The sequence below is a fragment of the Schistocerca cancellata genome, chromosome 2, assembly GCF_023864275.1.
Source record: "Schistocerca cancellata isolate TAMUIC-IGC-003103 chromosome 2, iqSchCanc2.1, whole genome shotgun sequence".
In the NCBI taxonomy this organism is placed as follows: domain Eukaryota; kingdom Metazoa; phylum Arthropoda; class Insecta; order Orthoptera; family Acrididae; genus Schistocerca; species Schistocerca cancellata.
Window position 1 is genome coordinate 418445748 of NC_064627.1, and position 21356 is coordinate 418467103.

The 21356-nt window shown below is 36.6% G+C and overlaps 1 protein-coding gene across 1 annotated transcript in view; it reads right to left on the reverse strand.

Moving 5' to 3' along the window:
• Positions 1-21356, reverse strand: part of LOC126161865 (SWI/SNF-related matrix-associated actin-dependent regulator of chromatin subfamily A-like protein 1) — a 162984-nt gene that overhangs the window by 80808 nt on the left and 60820 nt on the right. Inside the window, exons 5-6 of the mRNA XM_049917981.1 lie at positions 7792-7926; positions 1797-1974 (exon numbers count right to left, since the gene is read on the reverse strand). Coding sequence (XP_049773938.1) covers positions 1797-1974; positions 7792-7926 — 313 coding nt within the window. The remainder of the gene's footprint in view (positions 1-1796; positions 1975-7791; positions 7927-21356) is intronic.

Genomic DNA, 21356 nt, shown 5'->3' on the forward strand with positions numbered 1-21356 from the left:
GTTTTACCCAGTCATCCTTCTTATTTATTTCTATCTTTTGATAATTCACTTATATGCTAAAAAATGTTTCAAGTTCTGTGTTAAATGTATGGAATTTAAAGCAATGATACACAACTGACCCCTCAAATTAGTACAAATCAAGCCAACAGTTTAAGGTCATGCATTGCCCATACTGACAACAACACATAAAACTGCTGATGTGCTTTTAACTATTATCAGCATATACCTTACAAAATTGCTACAGTTAATAAATTCTCAATTTTAAAATTTTAAGAGAAGAAATTGCAACGTTTTTACACTACTTATGGGGCACAAAGAAGCAAATAGCAATTTGCTTAAGTATTTTACTCATTCAAACAAAAAAATAACAAATATTATCTAAAATAATAAAAAAAAAATTCATTCTATTTTAATTTTTAAAAACTACCACTACAGAGAAGAAAACCATACTAACACTGACATTAGTTATAGCATAATGAATACTAAGCACATAATGTGAGCTGGAAAGGTACGTGTAATGCGTTAGACATCAACTTCGCATCAAAGTTTGGAAGGTAGGAGACGAGTGGCAGAAGTAAAGCTGTGAGTACTGGACTTGAGTCGTGCTTCGGTAGCTCAGATGGTAGAGCACTTGCCCGTGAAAAGCAAAGGTCCCGAGTTCGAGTCTCGGTCGGGCACACAGTTTTAATCTGCCAGGAAGTTTCATATGAGCGCACACTCCGCTGCAGAGTGAAAAATCTCATTCTATTCACAGATTGTTTGTCTCTGGTATTAACAGTTGTTCCCCCAAATAAGTAATAATGTGGTACTAAATGAACATTACAGAAACTAGCAATTACAAAAATAATCATTTCTATAACATGAAAGTGGAACTATATAAAACAGACTGAATGCACAGAAAAATACAACTAATATCTGATAAACAAGCACATACCACCCACGAAATCTTGTTAAAAATAAAATACTTGCAACAGATATTAAAAATTCCAAAGATAAAATTAACTCAGAGAGAGAGTGTGTGTTCCAGACAAAGAGCAATTCAGATAACGTATGGGAAAGCATGGAAATCAATTATGTACAAACAGTATCATGAGCCCAGAGATGCTCAAATGATGTCAAACATGGGCCTATTTCTTGACCGAAAATTAGGTCTAAATGCAAGGTTACTCCTGTGGCTCATTCACTTCCCACTTTAGTTTGCTTACATATATCTGCATACTGTAATGTTGGAGCAGCTTTCTCTCTTTAGTTTTCCATTTCCGGTAACAGATTTCAGACACACTAGTTGGCTGTTTACAGCTACAGTGTGCTTACTCATTTGACTCAAATTGGGCACAGGCAGAGAGCTAAGTACTTACTTGTTAAATACAATCTGGAATCACATTGTCATCTTTATTCCGGAAAGTGTACCAGTGTTTTGTGCGTTTGCAACATAAATAAAATTTGGCATAGATTGTCCCTATAGAATAAAACTAACTAGGCTGTATACAATCTAAGCTCAAGATACAAAAAATGCATGGTTTCACAGGGCATTTAGTAGGGGAGTGCAAAATGTCAGGTGATCTGAATGACAGTTTTGGTTAAATTGAAGACAGCTACCATAATTTGAAAATAACACTTTCAAGTCAAGATATTCTACTGATAACTAAAAATTTTGTGGTTATATGTTGTGACCATGATAATACTTTGCTCTTACTCAGTAAGTAGAAATTTGGTCTACCTACTTCAGTATAATTACATGTATGTGCTCTTTTCCTTACAAACAAAACTTTAAATTATGTACCATCAAATCATACCAAAATTACGATTCCAAATCTTGACAGATTAAGGTCTTTGTGATGCCTCGCTAACAGGTCATAAGACAGTATCACAACTCTGGCATCGCCAACATAATCTTTTCCAGTGTTCATTACTTCGACGTGGTGAAGTGGTACAGAGGGTAACCACGACAGAACAGCCTCTAACCACAGATACCTGCAACAATCAATAAATGTAATCACATGAACTTGTACATGCAATTATAAAATTACAAATAGATGGGAGACAAAATTTCAGTACTGCTAAAACACAAGCAAATGTGGAAACACTAATCTCAGCTTCCAAAACAATTAATTCTTTCCTCTACAATGAGAGTGCTCCACCTGTTGTGAGGATGAGACACAAGGGCATTTTCCTATCAATCATCACAACACTGTACCAATCACACTCTTATCCTGGTGTCTAACTGGCCTGCCACTACTTTCTAATCTTCCATAATCCAATCCCCTTTCCTCCCTTAAGAAGGTTCTGAAAGCTAGGACTAGTGTTTTCACTTAAATCTGTTTGAAGTACTGACCAGCATTTCTGCCTCTGTAATTTTACAGTTTTCTCAAATGAATTTTCCCTTTTGATATAAATTACTCATTTTACTGCATTTATGAGAACTAGACCAAAGAATAATAAAGTTTTGATGATGATGATTTACATGAACATGATAATTATTTGGGTCGAAACATCTTGCAAAGAAAGAATCTCACTTTGGCACTGGTATTTATTATTCAAGGAAGAAAGAGGAAGTTTTTGTATCACAATACACTCTCTCTGTAACCACCTGTGTAAGGTGAGGAGCTGCTCATTACCTGAAGGGACCCTGCAGAACATGGTGGATATTGAGAGGTAATTAGTCTTAGGTGCAATTCACACTGAAGCAATATAATGTGTAATACGATATGCGATGTGACAGGCAGTCCAAACTTAACTGGATCACAATGGGATGACAGTGATAGGACACTGATACTTATCTCTGTCATATCGCCTGGCACAACACAGAGTGCTGGTCGCTCCACGCAACTTGGGTCATATAACAGTCATTAAGGGGGAAGTTTCAAGTTATCCGCTGTGCCTAAAAAAAATATTTTATAAATATGAAGCAAAACTACATCCATTTTTTAGTATCTCAGTACAACTTTTATTTTTCAAGTAAAAAATTAAAACCACTGTTTTGCAATTTGCGCACATCCTTCACTATGCAATCTCTCTCATTGGATTTTTTTTTTTTTTTTTTTTTTTTTGGGGGGGGGGGGGGGGGAGGTGGAGAAATTCTGTATCTTATAATCTGACATCACAGCTTGGTAATGAATTTGTTTTCTTTTCCACATTTCCTATGATTACTGTGATAGTCTGAAGTAAAGTAAAACACTGGATATATTTTCAAAAGTTTGCAGTGAAGACTGTAGTCACTGGCCAATTTACATTTGGTGGGTTTTAGTCGTAGATTGCTGCATACAAAATTTAGTTAACATATCAAAACAGTTTTTAATGGTGGGAAGACTGTGATATCTCTTTCCATTCTTGAGAGAAAAAAATTATGTATATCAAAGACTGTACATGACGACGATGGCAGCTGTGTGCCATGCTCGACGCAACTGATACCTACCATGACATGCTACATGGAGTGCAGAGCTGCCTCATGTTTAACTATTCCATATGTTGCTGATACCAGCCAATGTGAAAATGCAAAATTTACTGAACCAGAAAGACAATGGGAGTCATCAGCTCATGATGTTGACGGGATGTTTTTTCTGTCTAGGCTCCCTGATTTCAGGAGACTTTGGAACAGGTGTAAAAGAGATATGAAAGATAAATTCCTGTTACTTTTGAATGAGCAGCTGGGATAAACCAAGGAGGGCACAGTAGGATTTTTCTTATCATCGTGGGCATCTTCCATTTCTTTAAACACATTGTTTACCTCTGTGGAGAGTTCACAACCCATTGCTACACCATCAACAATGACTAATCTCTCTTCAAATCCAGCAACGTTTCTTCTGAATTCTCCTCAAACCAAATCATATACCACTTTATTAATTTGTAACCATTATTTATAAATGTACCTTGTTGAATAAAGGACCACATTTGGTGGTTTTAATAAAAATATTAACTCTTCACAGTGGCATATGTTAATGTCACCAGCTTACCTTATTGTTGTGAGTAGCTTCACAGCAGGAGAAATTAGTAGTTGAAAATTTGTGTACTGTTTTATCAGAATAGCTTATGCTAGATGCTTCAAAAAGTGGAAACCACCTGGACTTGTTGGTAGAATTCATGGAAACACACTTGACCTCTTAGCAACAAATAATCCTGAGTTAATAACAAGCATCAAAACCAATCCAGGGATTAGTGAACACAGGGTTGTCGTAGCGAGACTGAATATTGTAAACCCCAAATCTTCGCAAAATAAGCGAAAAATATACCTATTCAAAAAAGCAGATAAAAATTCACTTGACGCCTTCCTGAAAGACTATCTCCACTCATTCCAAATTAATAATATAAATGTAGACCAGATGTGGCTTAAATTCAAAGAAATAGTATCGGCAGAAATCGAGAGATTTATACCAAATAAACTAACAAACGATGGAGCCGAACCTCCTTGGTACACAAAACAGGTTAGAACACTTTGCAGAAACAACGAAACAAACATGCCAAATTTAAACAGACGCAAAGTCCCAAGATTGGCGATCTTTTACAGAAGCTCAAAATTTAGCGCGCACATCAATGCGAGATGCCTATAACAGTTTCCACAACGAAAATTTGTCTCAAAACCTGGCAAAAAATCCAAAGAGATTCTGGTCATATGTGAAGTATGTTAGCGGCGAGAAACAATCAATGCCTTCTCTGCGTGATAGCAATGGAGATATTATCGAAGACAGTGCAGCCAAAGCGGAGTTATTAAACACAGCCATCCGAAATGCCTTCACAAAAGAAGACAAAGTAAATATTCCAGAATTCGAATTGAGAACAGATGCCAACATGAGTAACGTAGAAGTAAATATGCTCGAAGTAGTGAAGCAACTTAAATCACTTAATAAAAGCAAGTATTCTGGTCCAGACTGTATACCAATTAGGTTCCTTTCAGGTTATGCTGATGCATTAGCTCCATACTTAACAACCACATACAATCATTCACTCGACGAAAGATCCGTACCCAAAGACTGGAAAGTTGCACAGGTCATACCAATATTCAAGAAAGGTAGTTGGAGTAATCCACTAAATTACAGGCCCATATCGTTAACATCGATATGCAGCAGGATTTTAGAACATATATTGTGTTCGAACAAGAAAACAGTCTATTGACACACAGTCAGCATGGGTTTAGAAAACAATGCTCCTGTGAAACACAACTAGCTCTTTATTCACATGAAGTGTTGAGTGCTATTGATAAGGGATTTCAGATCGATTCCATATTTCTGGATTTCCAGAAAGTTTTTGACACTGTGCCACATAAGCGGCTCATAGTGAAATTGTGTGCTTATGGAATATTGTCTCAGTTATGTGACTGGATTTGTGATTTCCTGTCAGAGAGGTCACAGTTCGTAGTAAGTGATGGAAAATCATTGAGTAAAACAGAAGTGGTTTCTGGGGTTCCTCAAGGTAGTGTTCTAGGCCCTTTGCTGTTCCTTATCTATATAAACGATTTGGGAGACAATCTGAGCAGCTGTCTTTGGTTGTTTGCAGATGACGCTGTCATTTATCGACTAATAAAGTCATCAGAAGATCAAAACAAACCGCAAAACGATTTAGAAGAAATATCAGAATGGCGCGAGAAGTGGCAGTTGACCCTAAATAACAAAAATTGTGAGGTCATCCACAAGTGCTAAAAGAAACTCTTTAAACTTTGGTTACACGATAAATCAGTCTAATCTAAAAGCCGTAATTTCAACTAAATACCTAGGTATTACAATTACAAACAACTTAAACTGGAAGGAACACACAGAAAATGTTGTGGGGAAGGCTAACCAAAGACTGTGTTTTATTGGCAGAGCACTTAGAAATTTAACAGACCTACTAAGGAGACTGCCTACACTATGCTTGTCCGTCCTTTTTTAGAATACTGCTGTGCAGTGTGGGATCCTTACCAGATAGGACTGACGGAGTACATCAAAAAAGTTCAAAAAATGGCAGCACTATTTGTATTATCGCGAAATATGGGAGAGAGTATCACAGAAATGATACAGGATTTGGGTTGGAAATCATTAAAAGGAAGGCGTTTTTCGTTCCGACACAATCTTCTCATGAAATTCCAGTTACCAACTTTCTCCTCCGAATGCGAAAATATTTTTTTGACAACGACCTACATAGGGAGGAATGATCACCACAATAAAATAAGGGAAATCAGTGCTCATACAGAAAGATATAGGTGTTCATTCTTTCCATGTTCTATACGCAATTGGAATAATAGAGAATTGTGAAGGTGGTTCAATGAACCCTCTCTGCCAGGTACGCGCACGCACGAACGCGCGCGCGCGCGCGCACACACACACACACACACACACACACACACACACACACACACACACACACACACACACACACACACACACACAAGCTTGACATATAATCCATTCTTTAAAAAGGGCTTTGATAATCATTAAACAGCTCAAAGAAAAATATATCAATATTAACACACTACAGCAGTACACATGGCTGTCTGACAACCAAACTATAAGTGGGTGAACCAGCTACACTGCTGCACTACACAATAAGACCTATATCGTAAGAGCTTAGGCTGAAATCTAGGAAACTAATAAAATTTTAAAATCATCTAGTCATCAGCTAAAACAGATGGCACGTCCTTGATTAAGTTTACTGATGCCAACTTGTCAGAGTATAAAACACACCCAGTTAAAATGGGTTATTCTGAAATGTGTAACCTACAAGCTGCACAAACTGCAGGATTCCCTCTGCAACTGAAAGAACTGCTGCAACCGGACAGTAGGTTTTGCTGAGCACAGCTTATCTTCTATCACTTCCAGCCATTCTTCCTCCCAATGGTTTATACCCTTCTGACTCAATAGTGAGGAAATAGCTTGCACAGATATGACAAATTTCTGCAGAGTGTCTCCCCCTAACTTCCTTCTGTGCTTTCTCACCTTCCTCATTTCCATGGACAGACATGCCCTAGTACCCAGCAGAACACTATCACCTTTCTCAATTCATGCAGTTCAATAACACAGTCTGAATTATCTGAATTACTTTCTCCACTGAATAAGTATGTGAAATCATCTGGACAATCCTGAGGGACTGAAGAGATGAGAAAATTTTTCCCTCAATCACATCTAATTCTTCAGGACAGTATACATTTTTGCACTGTAGGCTGCGAGTTTATTTTACAAGTGAATCCTAAAAGCAAGGTCAGGAAAAACAGCTGAACTAACAAGAGAGTCAACCTGCTTAGATCCACGAGCCTCTACTGAAATGAACTTGTTAAAAGATGATTTAGAAACACGAAATATGGTACATTTTTCAATGGGCATTGTGGAAATTTGCTCCAAACTTGGCATAAAAAAATTAATATTTGCAACTACAATTTCTAAAAGATAGCTCTTGCAGGAATCTAAAAGAGCACCCGTCGCTTGAAAATAATAATTAAAAAGTTGTTCCACGTGAGCAACAGCATGGTGTACATGTGATTGCTGTAGGGAGAATGTCTTGTATACTTCCCACACCATGAGAAGTTGCTACTTGACAAGAAGTGATGGTTCAACAGTGTCAGCACAGAGGCTTGGAATATCATTTGCTAATAGAGATCATCATTACTCTTTTTTCAATTACAGGCTTCATGTCCAATGGATATACTTTAAATGTCTTCAGTGCAGCATTTTCTTTCCAGAGTCTTCTGTATCATCTTGTCATTGATCGTGGCTGATTCCGCACACTGCCTATAGGGCCCGTCTCCCACCTCAAGAGCAAGAGGACTGGTACAATTTACTTCACAGCTAAAATGACAGATGTAATGTCACATTAAATTAGACATACCTAACTGAAGATGGAGTGACAATTAGAAGAGGCCAGTCAGAATAGTAATAATGAGCTATGCCAAGACCTTGAACAGTCTTTCCAAGTCCCATATCATCTGCTATGAGACATCTGCCTTTTCTTGATATTCCAAAACTGCAACATCACAAAGACAACAAACAGATTATGGTAAGAGTTATTAATAACAATTAAACATTAAAACTTCCTTTTACAAAACAATAAAAAACATAGTAACGTCTCTTTCATATAATTTATACCATTATTGGGGGTCAGCCGTATTCATAATTTTGCAAAATTTGTTGTAGGGTGTCTACTGTATTCATAATTTGGCAAAAATATTTATTTAACGCTGTGGCCAGATGCCCTTTGTATCATGACAGCCATCTGTTAAGGAGGAGAATCATGTAAATTTTGTTGCCTCTGTTGTCATATTTTAACCATGTATTGTATTTTCTGAGGCAGAGACTGGGGATCAGCCCATCATCTACATTAACTGTCTAAAACTAGAATAAGGATGGCTAACTGAAAGTTAATAGTCTGTCTCAAGGATTCGATCTATGTTTGGTTCACATCCTTGGCTCAAAAGTTAGTGCATTGCATACTGAGCCATACGAGCATGGAAAAAAAGGAAAGGATAATAATGTAAAGAGAAAAAAGTTGGAAAGACGAATTTCTGGTTTTGTCCTGACAAACTAATAATATTCTATAATGTGAGGCAGGCCAAAATGACTCAAATGGTTTGGGTGGTACTTGTCACATTCTACGGTCCCATCCAGTTCAAACTAAAAAAAGAATTTGGTCCCACAGTAAAGTTTTATATCTTGATATGTAACTGTATGAATATTACAGGTTTCCTACACTTATAACTATTTTAAACTGAAATCAGAATGTAAGATTAAAAGGCATAAGCAAGTTACACATTAGTGAAAATACAAGGTTCTGTTAAGTTTTTGTTTCTTCAAAGGAAATACGTGCAGGACATTCACACATGTTACAAACAGTAAGGGGGAACTGTTTTTCCTTCAGCACTGTAAAAACCTGGTTCTATAATTCTGAAGCTAAACATTTCACTATTGAAGATGAACTCTGCAGAGTACAGCCAACAACACCAACAGATGCCCGCATCTCGTGGTCGTGCGGTAGCGTTCTCGCTTCCCACGCCCGGGTTCGATTCCCGGCGGGGTCAGGGATTTTCTCTGCCTCGTGATGGCTGGGTGTTGTGTGCTGTCCTTAGATTAGTTAGTGTAATGGATCTGGGAGATGATGATTTTTTTTTTTTATCGATACCAAATTGTGAATGTTTTCTTATATTTTTTGTCAGAATATTTTTATTATAATTTGCCTTATTATATGCTAATTTACTTATATTTTTGATAGTGAAAGCATATTGATTACTATTAGTAAATGTGTCGAAGAATAGCAAAGAGACTGATTACAAGTGGAAGCTTGTGTGTTGTGTAAAACATCTTTGACGCTGGACTCGTCTTTGACTATAGTCAGTCAGCAGTTAACTCTTGGTGTGTGTTGACGGTAGAAGAATGTGAAGGTTGCCGTCACAAATAATTTTGAATTATGTTACTGTTTTTTTTTTTTGTATTAACTATAAGAAGAAACTACATTTGAAGAATTGGTATTTGAAACACCAAAATGAGGGAAACACGTTGAACCACGTCAATTCTGCAACCGACAAAGATGCATTGTGGAATCATACTTAGACAACTGAAGCCAAGACTAATATCGCCGTGTAAACGTCTAACGGGAAAGGTACTGTCACGAAATATGGCAAATTTAAGTAAATAAAAAATAGTGAGCATATTTCAACTTTGTGTCTCAGCTGGGATGCAATATTTCAACTGGGCTCTCAGCCGGGAACAATATTTCAACTGGGGACTGTAGCCGGGATATTGTGTTCACGAGATCTTCAACAGTGCTACGAGGAAGAAAATTTTTGTGTGTTAATACCAGTTTCTTCAGAATGTGTGTTACAGTATTTGTGTTCATCGGGAAGTAAAATTTTTGGAGAAGAAATGTTTCGGCGAAAAATATAATTTTCGACAGAAGAAGTAATTTCAAGAATTTTGGTCAACAATCACATGGATGGAAAACGTGGATTTGCAACAGTGGCAGAGTGTTCCTGATAAGTCACGAAACCCTCGTATTTTGTTAAAACAATCTTGTTATCTTGTTTTGTATTGTTGTGTATAAATTTTGTTCTTCACAATGACAGAAAGAACCGATCAGTTTGATTTAAAAAGTTTTCTTGTAAATTTCATGAAAGAAATTAAACAAACAGTTGATGACAATAAGACTTACTGGGATGAAAAAATTGATAACATTTTGTTGCAAGTCCAAGCAGTCAATACTCAAGTGGGTGATCTTTCGAACAGAGTTGGCAGTGTTGAGGAAAAAATTGAATCTGTGGAAGCAAAAGTAAATGAAATTGATGATTAATTGAGCAGTGAAATTAATACTGTAAAAAATGAGTTACTGGTAGATAGGGAAAGAAATTTAATTGATTTTAATGAGATAAAAGGGGAAATCAAAAATTTGGATGAGAACACAAAAGTTTTAGTAAAGAAATGTACAACAAGAAACTGACAATCGTTTGGTTACTTTAGAAAAAAAAGTTGAGTGCAATGATTTAGAAAACAAAAAATCTGTCAAAGAACTTAGCGAAAAAATTGAAAGTTTTGACATTGAATTTCAAAGTAAAAATTACAATGTCAACACATGCAATCTTGTATCTAATATTCCAGTGAAGCACTTTTCGGTAGATGGACCCTTACATCCCGTTGATTTTATACACTATTGTAAGGATTGTTTTTTACCTCACTCACCAGATGATAAGAAAATTAAATTTGTAAAAAAATTCTTGGAAGGGGAAGCTTTGACTTGGGCAAACCAGATTGTAACTTTGGGGATGACCTTTTCAGAATTTGAATCAAAATTTCTGAAAAATTTTTGGGATGATCTTAAACAAACTAGAATCAAAAGTGAATTTTTGAATGGGAGAAACTATAGAGAATCAGATGGGAGCACGAAACAATTTTGCAAAAGTGAACTTCAAAAACTTATTCATTTAACAACTTTGGATGACTTGATCAAAATTGATACCTTAAAGAGAAGATTGCCATCAGCAATGCAGTTGAGTTTAGTTCATTGTCCGGATAGTAATGTAGAGCAGTTTCTCAATTATATCGAAAAGTTGGATAGGGTAACAACAAGAACACACAGTGGGTTTACTCAGAAAGGTAATGGTCAAAATTGGGGAAATGACAACTTTCAAAAAAGGGAACAGAACAATTATCATGGTGTCAGTCAAAATTCAGGGGGATATAACAATTTTCAAAAGAAGGACCATAATTTTTATCCAAAACAAGAACATGATTTTCGCGGAAATAATCAACAAAATAGAGAACACTTTAGGGATCAAAATCACAGAAATTTTGCTAGAGATCAGTACAATAGAAACTACCAACAATCAGGTAATGTTTGGCATAGGAATGGGAACAGAAATGTTGATCAGAGACATTGGCAGAACCACAATCAGCAGTTCAAGCAGGAACAAGTTGTAATTCAGGAAACAAAAAACGAGTAGACGCCCCCTTGAAGGTCCGCAAGGTTGAGGCAGAAGGTGAGCATGATGAAAGGACCAATGGATGTGACTATCATAAACAAAACATGACAGTTCCAAATGTAAGCTATCACATGGAGTCATTAGTTGTTACTTATTGAAGAAATTTCAAGAGGAAAATAATGATGATATTGATAAAGATAAAATTTTCAGTACACAAGAACATACAGTAGATAAAAGTAATTGTGATTTATTTAATTTAACAGAGTTTTACACTTGGGCAGAAAAGAAAAACACTTTGTCAGATGATGTAACTTGTAGTAGTTCAGAGACGTGTGTGAATGAAAGAGAGAATGAAAATATTGGTAAAAGGGATCTGGTAACTTTAGAAAGAGGAAATAATATTTTGGGGGATAATTTGAATGTGTATGACCTGAATATGTATAATGATAATGATGTTGATGATAAAGTTGATGATGATGGTAATGGTATTGATGATGATGTTGAGGAAAGGTGTTTCATTAGTTTAAATAGGGAGTTGGGTATACACATGGTTGAAAATGGATTAAATAGTGAGAATATTATAGAAATTCCCAGGGATGTTACCAGGATGAATAAGGCTCACAAGCTGGGTGTATGTGAAAGTGTGAATTTCGATGTTGTTGGTAAAGAATCTGACTACACAAATAATGATGACACATGTATAACTTCTAGCCTAAGTGAAACTTTTACAGATACTAATGACACACACACATTTCTTATGAATCTATGGTTGAACAGTGAAACTATTTCTTTTGACAAGAACTTTAGAAAGATGCTTATTAATGTATGTGAAACTGTATGTCGTGAGTGGTGGAAAAAGATATTTTATTTTTGAAAAGCTGAAGGATAAGTACTTCAATAGTATACAATGTGATTTGGATGAAAATTCTTGGCTATTTGAGATAATAGAGAGTACTAATGACAATTTTGTATCTTGTGCAAATTTTATAACTGTGACAAATAATACATGTAATGATATGCCATATGATTCTGATAAGTATAGGTTTGGGGAAATTGAAAGTGATTTATTAAATGAGGATACAGGTTCTGAGAAAAGTGATCAATTTTGCAGTCCTTATATAAAAGTTCAAATTGGGTCATGGATTGGTAAGTGTTTAATTGATACAGGAAGTGAGATCTCGGGAATATCTGAAAGGTTAAGTAAGAAATTGAAAGCGGGGAAAGATTTTGTTGAAATGCCAGTTGTTGGGGTAAAGATAAAAGGTGCTACTGGGAAGAGCAGTAAATTGGTAAAAAGCCAGGCTTTAGTGACATTTTTAGTTGAAGGCAAGTTGTTCACACATGGATGTTTTGTAATTCAGGAATTTAATGAGGATTTTCTTTTGGGTATGAATTGGATAGTAAAAGTAAATACAGCATTTGACTGGGTTGGAAGAAAACTTTTGATAGAAACTAGTGAAAGGGAATACATTCAGACAAATTTTGTGAACACACTTGGTGATCAGAGTAATGGAAATTTTGACAGTATCAATTTACTAAAAGAAAATAGATTGGAGAATATTGAAACTCATAGATTTGATACTGATGAAGATGAATTTGGGAATTTAGTAAATTTGAAAATTTCAGAAACACAAAATGTATCTGGGGAGCAAAAACAACAGTTAGAAAATTTGCTGTGGGAATACAGTGATGTTTTCAGTGACATACCTGGTAGGGTAAAGGGTTATCAGTGTGAGCTTCAGGTAAAACCTCAAGAACCATTTTTCATAAAACCATACAGTATTGCAATATCAAAAAGACCTGCTGTTGAGAAAGAGCTGAAAAAGATGTAAGGATGTAATATAATAGAAAGGGGTATCAGTGCATATAATAATCCTCTAGTAGTGGTTTCGAAAAAAGATGGTGGAGTAAAACTATATAAATAGAAATCATAATTTCAAAATTCAAATAACCTATTATCATCTAAAACAAAAGTCCTCCACTGGAATACGCTTGTTAGAACAAAACTACCTGTACAACCAAGTATGTATATTTGCAGGTATAAATTAATAATTTGAAGTCACATGTTAATTGAAACTGATGAAAAAACACTGTTGTAACAAAAAATGAGAGAAAGATTTATTTTTACTTTTTTACAAAAAAAAAAGTCTCCATAGTGAGCATTTCTGAATTTTTCTAATTTTTGGAAGCTAAGTCTTCCCTGTGGGTGAAGGCATGCATGTGAGGACATGCATGCAAAGGTATAAGTTACAAAACCAATTTTAGATAAAGCCTCATGATATATGAGCAATTTATTGCTGTTTATACTGATGTTGTGGGGAGCAAAAGTACTCTTTACAAGAATGTGACTTGTACTAATATTGTAGTAGAGAGGCAAGTGTACATAAATAATTGCAAAAAATTTAGATAATACTGATGTATCTTTAGCTGTACTAAAAGAAGAAAAAAAATATGAGTAAAAAAAATTTAAAAAAGAAAATCATAAGCAAATAAATATATATACAAAAGAAAAAAACATAGAGTAAAAAAATTAAAAAAATCAAAGTAAAAAAAATTATATATAAGGCAAATATATATATAAAAAAAACACTACACTATATATGTCCAGTATCATTTTTACTGTACAATATGTAAGCATAATGAAATTAACATTGATATAAAAAAAAATTTAGATCTTATTCTAGGAAATGAGTTTTGCCTTTCTATTGTTTTCAATCTGTATGCTGTATGTTAGAATATTTCTCATGTATGTTTTATACCATGTATATTTGTCATGTCAAATAATTTCTTTACTTGAATTTTCTTGTGTATGAGATTGATGGGGAAGTATCATTGCAACAACAGCCAGTAACAAGTCCACAGATTCAAAGAGTCCAAATTTGGAAGAGGTTATCAGACTGCATCATTAATGTACTAATTGTGTAATACAGATCCATTACTGAGTGTGGTCGGGACTTTGTTGTATATGTCCATAACAACAAAAGCCCTGGGGAGCAGTTGTAATGGATCTGGGAGATTTTTTTTTTTTTTTTATCGGATTTATCGATACCAAATTGTGAATGTTTTCTTATATTTTTTGTCAGAATATTTTTATTATAATTTGCCTTATTATATGCTAATTTACTTATATTTTTGATAGTGAAAGCATATTGATTACTATTAGTAAATGTGTCGAAGAATAGCAAAGAGACTGATTACAAGTGGAAGCTTGTGTGTTGCGTAAAACATCTTTGACGCTGGACTCGTCTTTGACTATAGTCAGTCGGCAGTTATCTCTTGGTGTGTGTTGACGGTAGAACAATGTGAAGGTCGCCGTCATAAATAATTTTGAATTATGTTACTGTTTTTTTTGTATTAACTATAAGAAGAAACTACATTTGAAGAATTGGTATTTGAAACACTAAAATGAGGGAACCACGTCAATTCTGCAACCGACAAAGATGCATTGTGGAATCATACTTAGACAACTGAAGCCAAGACTAATACCGCCGTGCAAACGTCTAACGGAAAAGGTATTGTCACGAAATATGGCAAATTTAAGTAAATAAAAAATAGTGAGCATATTTCAACTTTGTGTCTCAGCCGGGATGCAATATTTCAACTGGGCTCTCAGCCGGGAACAATATTTCATTAGGTTTAAGTAGTTCTGAGTTCTAGGGGACTGATGACCATAGATGTTAAGTCCCATAGTGCTCAGAGCCATTTGAACACCAACAGACCCGGCAACAGTCTATACTACCCACAAGCTGATTCTTAGGGACCTGCAAAAATTCACTAAAAAGCAAAGATATTGTACATCTCTGGGGAACATATTGTCTTCATTATTAACAATGTGCTAGACATAGGGCGATTCCTCTGGAAGGGTGTTAAAATATTTGAACAGTGACCAGAAAGCATGAGTTGAGACATGTGAAGGCGTTTTGATTTATTTTGATGTTACAAAAGAATTTTTGATTACGTAACAGACTGAGGGTGAAACCTGGCTGCATGATCGCAAAATCAAGGAACAGTTAAAAGAATGGCATCACAGTGAGTTCTCGCAACAGAAGTTCCGCACCCTGAAAGTGGCAAAGACACTTTTCCAATGCCCTAAAACCTGCCGAGAAGCCAGTCTGACACCCTGAAATCGGCTATTATGATGAAAAATTGTGGGAAAAAAGAGCTCTTTTTGTTGCAGGACTTAAGCATTCGTCCTATGTTGTGGCTGCAAAGCTGAAGGCCTATATTTGCAATCAGCCAATTACCCTCCCATTCAGCTCTGACCTGGGCACATATGACCAGAAAAAATAGCTGGAACAATAATTTAACAAGTGCAACAGTTGGAGGGATGGGAGGGGGGCATATGATCAATAAATGTGAACTGTCAAAGCTGTAATTAACCCTACTACTTTACAAGCCCCTTCCTCATACAGTATCACACACAAACAAAAGATCCTCTATGGGCTGTACATCAAATTCAATTCAATAAGAAATATATCTTGTCAGTTATAGATAAAGCAACCTCTGCCGACTGATGACCTCAGAAGTTAAGTCGCATAGTGCTCAGAGAGAGCAACCTTTGCCTTTCCACTATTGACTACCAGATGACACAATTGAAATGTGATATTACTCACGCTTTAAAAACATCATTTGTTCATCTTCATACAATGGCACCTCAGAAATTGATAATGTAGTTTCAAGGAACAATGTTGACATTTACCATACACAAGACTTTGTCAAACAACTGTGCTGGAAACTCTTCAACAAATTCCCAAGAGCAGCCCACTTGGTTCCCTTACACACATTTAAAAATTTTTTAGAAACTTCGCTAAAAGAGGATGAATTAAACTCAGTTGATGAGTATATGGTGTGTGGCTTTTCAATAGTTGTGTCCTGAGGAGCTGTAATTATCAGTGAAATTGTATTAATAATCATACAATTACAATTATGCATTTATATATATCTGTTAATAAGTATACTAGTATCCTACATTGCTTCAGGTAACCTTAAATATTGATAAACTGGAAACATATGAAATTAATATGTAAATGAGTGTTATTAGCATGCCATTGTAACTACGCATTTATATACGAGTAAACAATTGTCCCCATAACCTACATATAGCTGCTAATACATGTACTAGGAACCTGCATTGTCCTCTGTTTATAAGAACTTTTATTTGCTCATAGAGGTGTACCATTAACTGTAACTTTCATGTCAACAAGGCCAATTTTGAAAAAAATTTATCTAACAGCTGACAATAAACTTTCTAATTCTGTCTATGTGACTTGCTACTGGTGGCCTCTGACCACAGCTTCACATTACTTGCAGGTGACACTCCCAACGATATCAATGGCTTTTTGGTCTGAAATAATGTTAACATCAGATGAGGACACTAAAATATTAGTTCTTGCATTCATCTCATGTTGCCAAAATGTGTTAAATTCTGTTGTGGCATGGAGAAAATTCAAAATTTTCCATAAACAGAGAGCTTTCCCTAATAAAAATGACATCCAAAACTCATGCTACTAAAAATTCATTTCTTTTTAGGTATTCTAACGCTTCAGATCAGCAAAGGATGATAGTTTCATTATTGACAAAGGGCCTGGCTTTCATCTAGGTTATGATGACAGTCACATTCCTCAATAAACTATAAAATGGACATAGAGGTAACACTTACTTAATGTGACCCCACTGAAAATTACACATCATCTGCAGTAGTATAGTCAATTGAGATTTCAAGGTTTGTGATGTCATGTCACGGTGTACCACTCAGTAGTCTGGCCACCTTCATGACATATGGTAAGATACATTTATAATGTATTTTGTGCTCACGGATGATTTTTAAGTAGTAGTAATTTAATACAAAAAAACTCATAAGTGCTTTGTCTATTTTTCTTTGCTGCGCAAGGAGTTTTAGTTGCCTGATGAAATCTTTACTAGGTTCACAGCCACGTACTGTGAAAATAAGCAAGAGGCTGCATTCCATTGCTATGCCCATCATTTTAAGAGGTTAAAAAATATATAAAACCATGGATGTAAGGTAAAATTTTCAATATCAGTCTGTATCTGTCCATGTTTGACTGTGCTAGCTTATACACAAACGAATTTCATGGCACATATAGTACAGTTTCAAGTATTTACAGTATTTGAATTTCTGAAAGTAGACAGCATTCAGAAACCTTCATTTCTAATTATGCTCTCCTGGATATTTAATGAAAATGGATTATTTTGAAAAGAAAAGTGAATGTAATAGCAAATCCTAGGGAAAAGACAAAGCTAATAAGACCTCCGATTTTGCTGTACTGTGATGAAATAAATTTGTGATACATTATTTAATATTTTATGAAAAGAAGGATGCTATAAGTGACATAACATTGAAAAGTACACTATCGATTATTATTATTATTATTATTATTATTATTATTAAGGAAAGTGCTCAGAATGAAAATCAAATCTTCAAATTACAATCTAAACATATTTGGGAACAGTTGATCAGCATACAGAAAGTAACACTAGCTGCAGTGCCACAGCATTGGATTATCACTGGTCTCTATGGTTACGGAAAATCAGCTCCACTAACATTATGCAGAATCTTAATTTGAATTTTGGGTCAATTCAAATAAGAGACTTCATGCCCACATTCTACGGAGTTATCAATCAGAAAAAACCTACAGATTTATTTAACTTTAGGCAAAGTAAAGCGATCTTCAATCAGAAAATGGTGTAATTATTTTAATTCTGAAGCAATGAAATCCAAATAAGTCTGACACCCAATGAGCTTACACTAATTTGTTCAATCATCCGAGTTTGCAGTTCAACGTTTTATAACATGCAGGGAACAAAAACATCAGATTTATCTCATAACTATATACAACCCAATGACAAGCATGGAAGATACAAAATACAAGAAGCATAATAAAGAATAATGAAACCAGAACACATGTATGTAACACAGGGTACCTCTGGTGTCTGGCATGAAATGACTGGCAGCGCATTTGTAAACACATGCACGACACTACATAACTGCATGATGTCACCCCATCAGCCCCATAGTGGAAACGGAGCATTACTCCAAACAGGGGCTAGAAAGTGGACATTGGAACCACATATGTCACGATGTGTAGCGGATGGCCAAAATGCATCACCAAATATGACACAAAAGCGAAAGTTGTCCATTGGAGCAGCTTCCGACCAACAGGTGTAACAATCTATCATTGAAAGTACGTAGTGCTGGCTGTCATACAATGGCAACATATGAACATTGACAATGTAGATATGATTGAAACAGGTTGTCATGATCAGACATGTGGGACAGTGTATCTTACTCCATTGGCATTTCAGGTAACACCTCACCCATTCACAGCAGTCTTTCTGTATTCTCAGCAACACACAACGATTCGTTATTAGGCAAGTAGTCAAATGAATGTCAGGGTGACACAGGTCACACAGCATATTGAAGGTGGCCCTTCTGAATACAAAAGGTAGGAATGACTGCGATTTTGACATGATCATGTCACGACACAGCATGACGTCACTCCCTGGAATTTGGATAAGTTGGATATCCAATGCCAATGTTCCTGTTGATAAAAGTCTTTGTAGTTCTTGATTTGATTGTTGAGCAGCAGTAAGTTTGGTATAACTGATCATACTACCAATGCTTCCGACCTGAGAATCACAACCGCTTGAACACTTCTGTCAAATGCTGCTGGTGTTGCTCTGCTGATGATAAAATAACTAAAATAGTGTCCAGGAAAGTGAAAGAAAAAGTTAGGCCCTTTAGCACTGAGTCAATGAAGCATTGCTATATTTAAGCAGCATTCCCGAGTCCAAAAGTCATAAATTTGGTCTCAAAGTGGAGTGATGATTGCTATCTTGTGAGTATCTCATTCACCTACACAGACCTGTGTGTACACTTCTATGCAGTCTAGGACACTCAAAGTAACTTGGATATCTGTCCGGTATTGTTCTGGCATTCAGAGCTCTGTAGCCACCGTAAGGCCACCATACACCACCCTTCTTCGGGACCAAATGTAGTGATGAAGACCAGGGACTGTGGGAAGGCCACATCACACCTTTACAAATCACACTGTCAAATTCTGCCTTTGCAACTTTAAGACGATCTGGAGCCAAACATTGTGGTCTGCAAAACACGGGGTGACCGTCGATCGCCTCAATGTATCGGACTGTGTCGTGCCTTAGCTCCGTAGGCACTTCAAATGGTTGTGTCAAGAGCAGGGAATTCATGTGGTAGCTCCATGTACTTGCCATCTGTCACCTAATTACTTAGACTGTATGAATGGCCATGCCCCACTGAAATCTGGATGGTGTTACGCTTGATGTGTTGTCAACTAGGAATAAGTTCTTCATGTCCAGCAGCAGACTGTAACAAGCAGGAAAGTGAGTCCTGATGATAGGTTTGGCAATGTCTGTAATGTAAAATCCCATGTGAAGGCTTGTCGTGAACCACAGTCTAGTTCCAAGTGCAGAGGACAGTACACTGTTTTGACCACGTTGTTTGCAGCGGTCAGACATAATAATATGGATGCTTGCTTCCTACGCAACATAATCCACGGATGCATGGACAAAATGGAACCAGTATCAACACTGCTCAAAACAATTAGGGGATCAGGTGAGATATCATACACAATAGACAGATGGTACCTTATTTTATTCAGATATTGGTTACAATTGTAATTTGTGTGTGATAGAGTATGATATTTTGCTGTCTAAACTCTTTACTTGAGGTTTACATGGCGTTTACATAGAGCGAGGCACCATAGGGCTACTATAATAGTGAAAGTCATTCTTGTTGCCCTCTAATGTGGTGTGTGATTACCTTGGACAGCCAGTACAGTTGCACACCTGTATGGCATGGACAGTATGAGGTTATCAATCAGCTCTTGAGGGATATTTGGCTACTTTTCCATGAGTGCAATATCCAGCTCTGCAATCGTGGTGCGAGGTGCTAGTCTGGCTGCAATGAGTCCTCCAAGTGCATTCCAGACATGCTCAATCAGGTTTAAGTTTGGTGAACAAGCTGGCCACTCCATTTGTTCAAATTCTCTCAGCTTCAAACATGTTGTCCACCAGAGCAGCTCCGTGGGGACAAGCATTATCGACCACCATATGGAACCCTTCTCCTACGGCACCAAAAGGTTGAAGGATGTTGTCTCTATACCTCTGAGCAATCAAAGCGCCATTCTGAATGGCACAAAGGTCTGTACGTCTGCCACTACTGACTCCTGCCCACATCATTCGTCCATCACCACGATATGGTGATATTTCCTGCACATAAGCAGGATTGTTCAAAGTGCCACATTCTCTCCAGATGAGGAAACAACGACTGTCTGGCTGAGCTCAAAATCTTGACTCATCTGTGAACTGCACCCAGCACCGTGCATTATGACTCCAATCCTGATGTTCCACTGCCCAGTTTCTGCAGGCTAAACGGTGACGTGGTTTTAATGGGACACACACCATAGGCCTCCATACATTGAGGCCACATTCCTGAAGGTGATTTCGGACTGTTTGTGTTGATATTGTGTGTCCTGTTGCTGCCTGGAGGGTGCGTTGCAGCTGAGTTGCACTCAGCCTTCTGCCTCAACGGTCTGTTAACTGGAGATAACGGTCATATCCTGCTGACTTTATCGGTGAATGACCTTAGCCTTGCTTCTTTTAATGGTTCCTGTTGTCTGAAATCGCAACCAGGTCCTGGGACACTCCAATAGCTGTGTCTGTCCCACTTCCAACTGTCCTATGGCTCTCCATGCCATAGCTTCAGGTAAGTCACGTTGTTGTTGCATTGCACTACCTGCTCACTACACTATCTGAACCCAACCACTTGTGTAATTGGTTTGGTAGAATAAATACAGGTCAACACCAACCTCCTCTGCAGCAACTTTCCGTTATTACCATTATCTCAGTGACCACAATATTGTTTTCTCCACTCCATGGAACCAACACTTGTTTAGACCAGTGTATTAAATATTTCCGGCAGGGCAGCTGA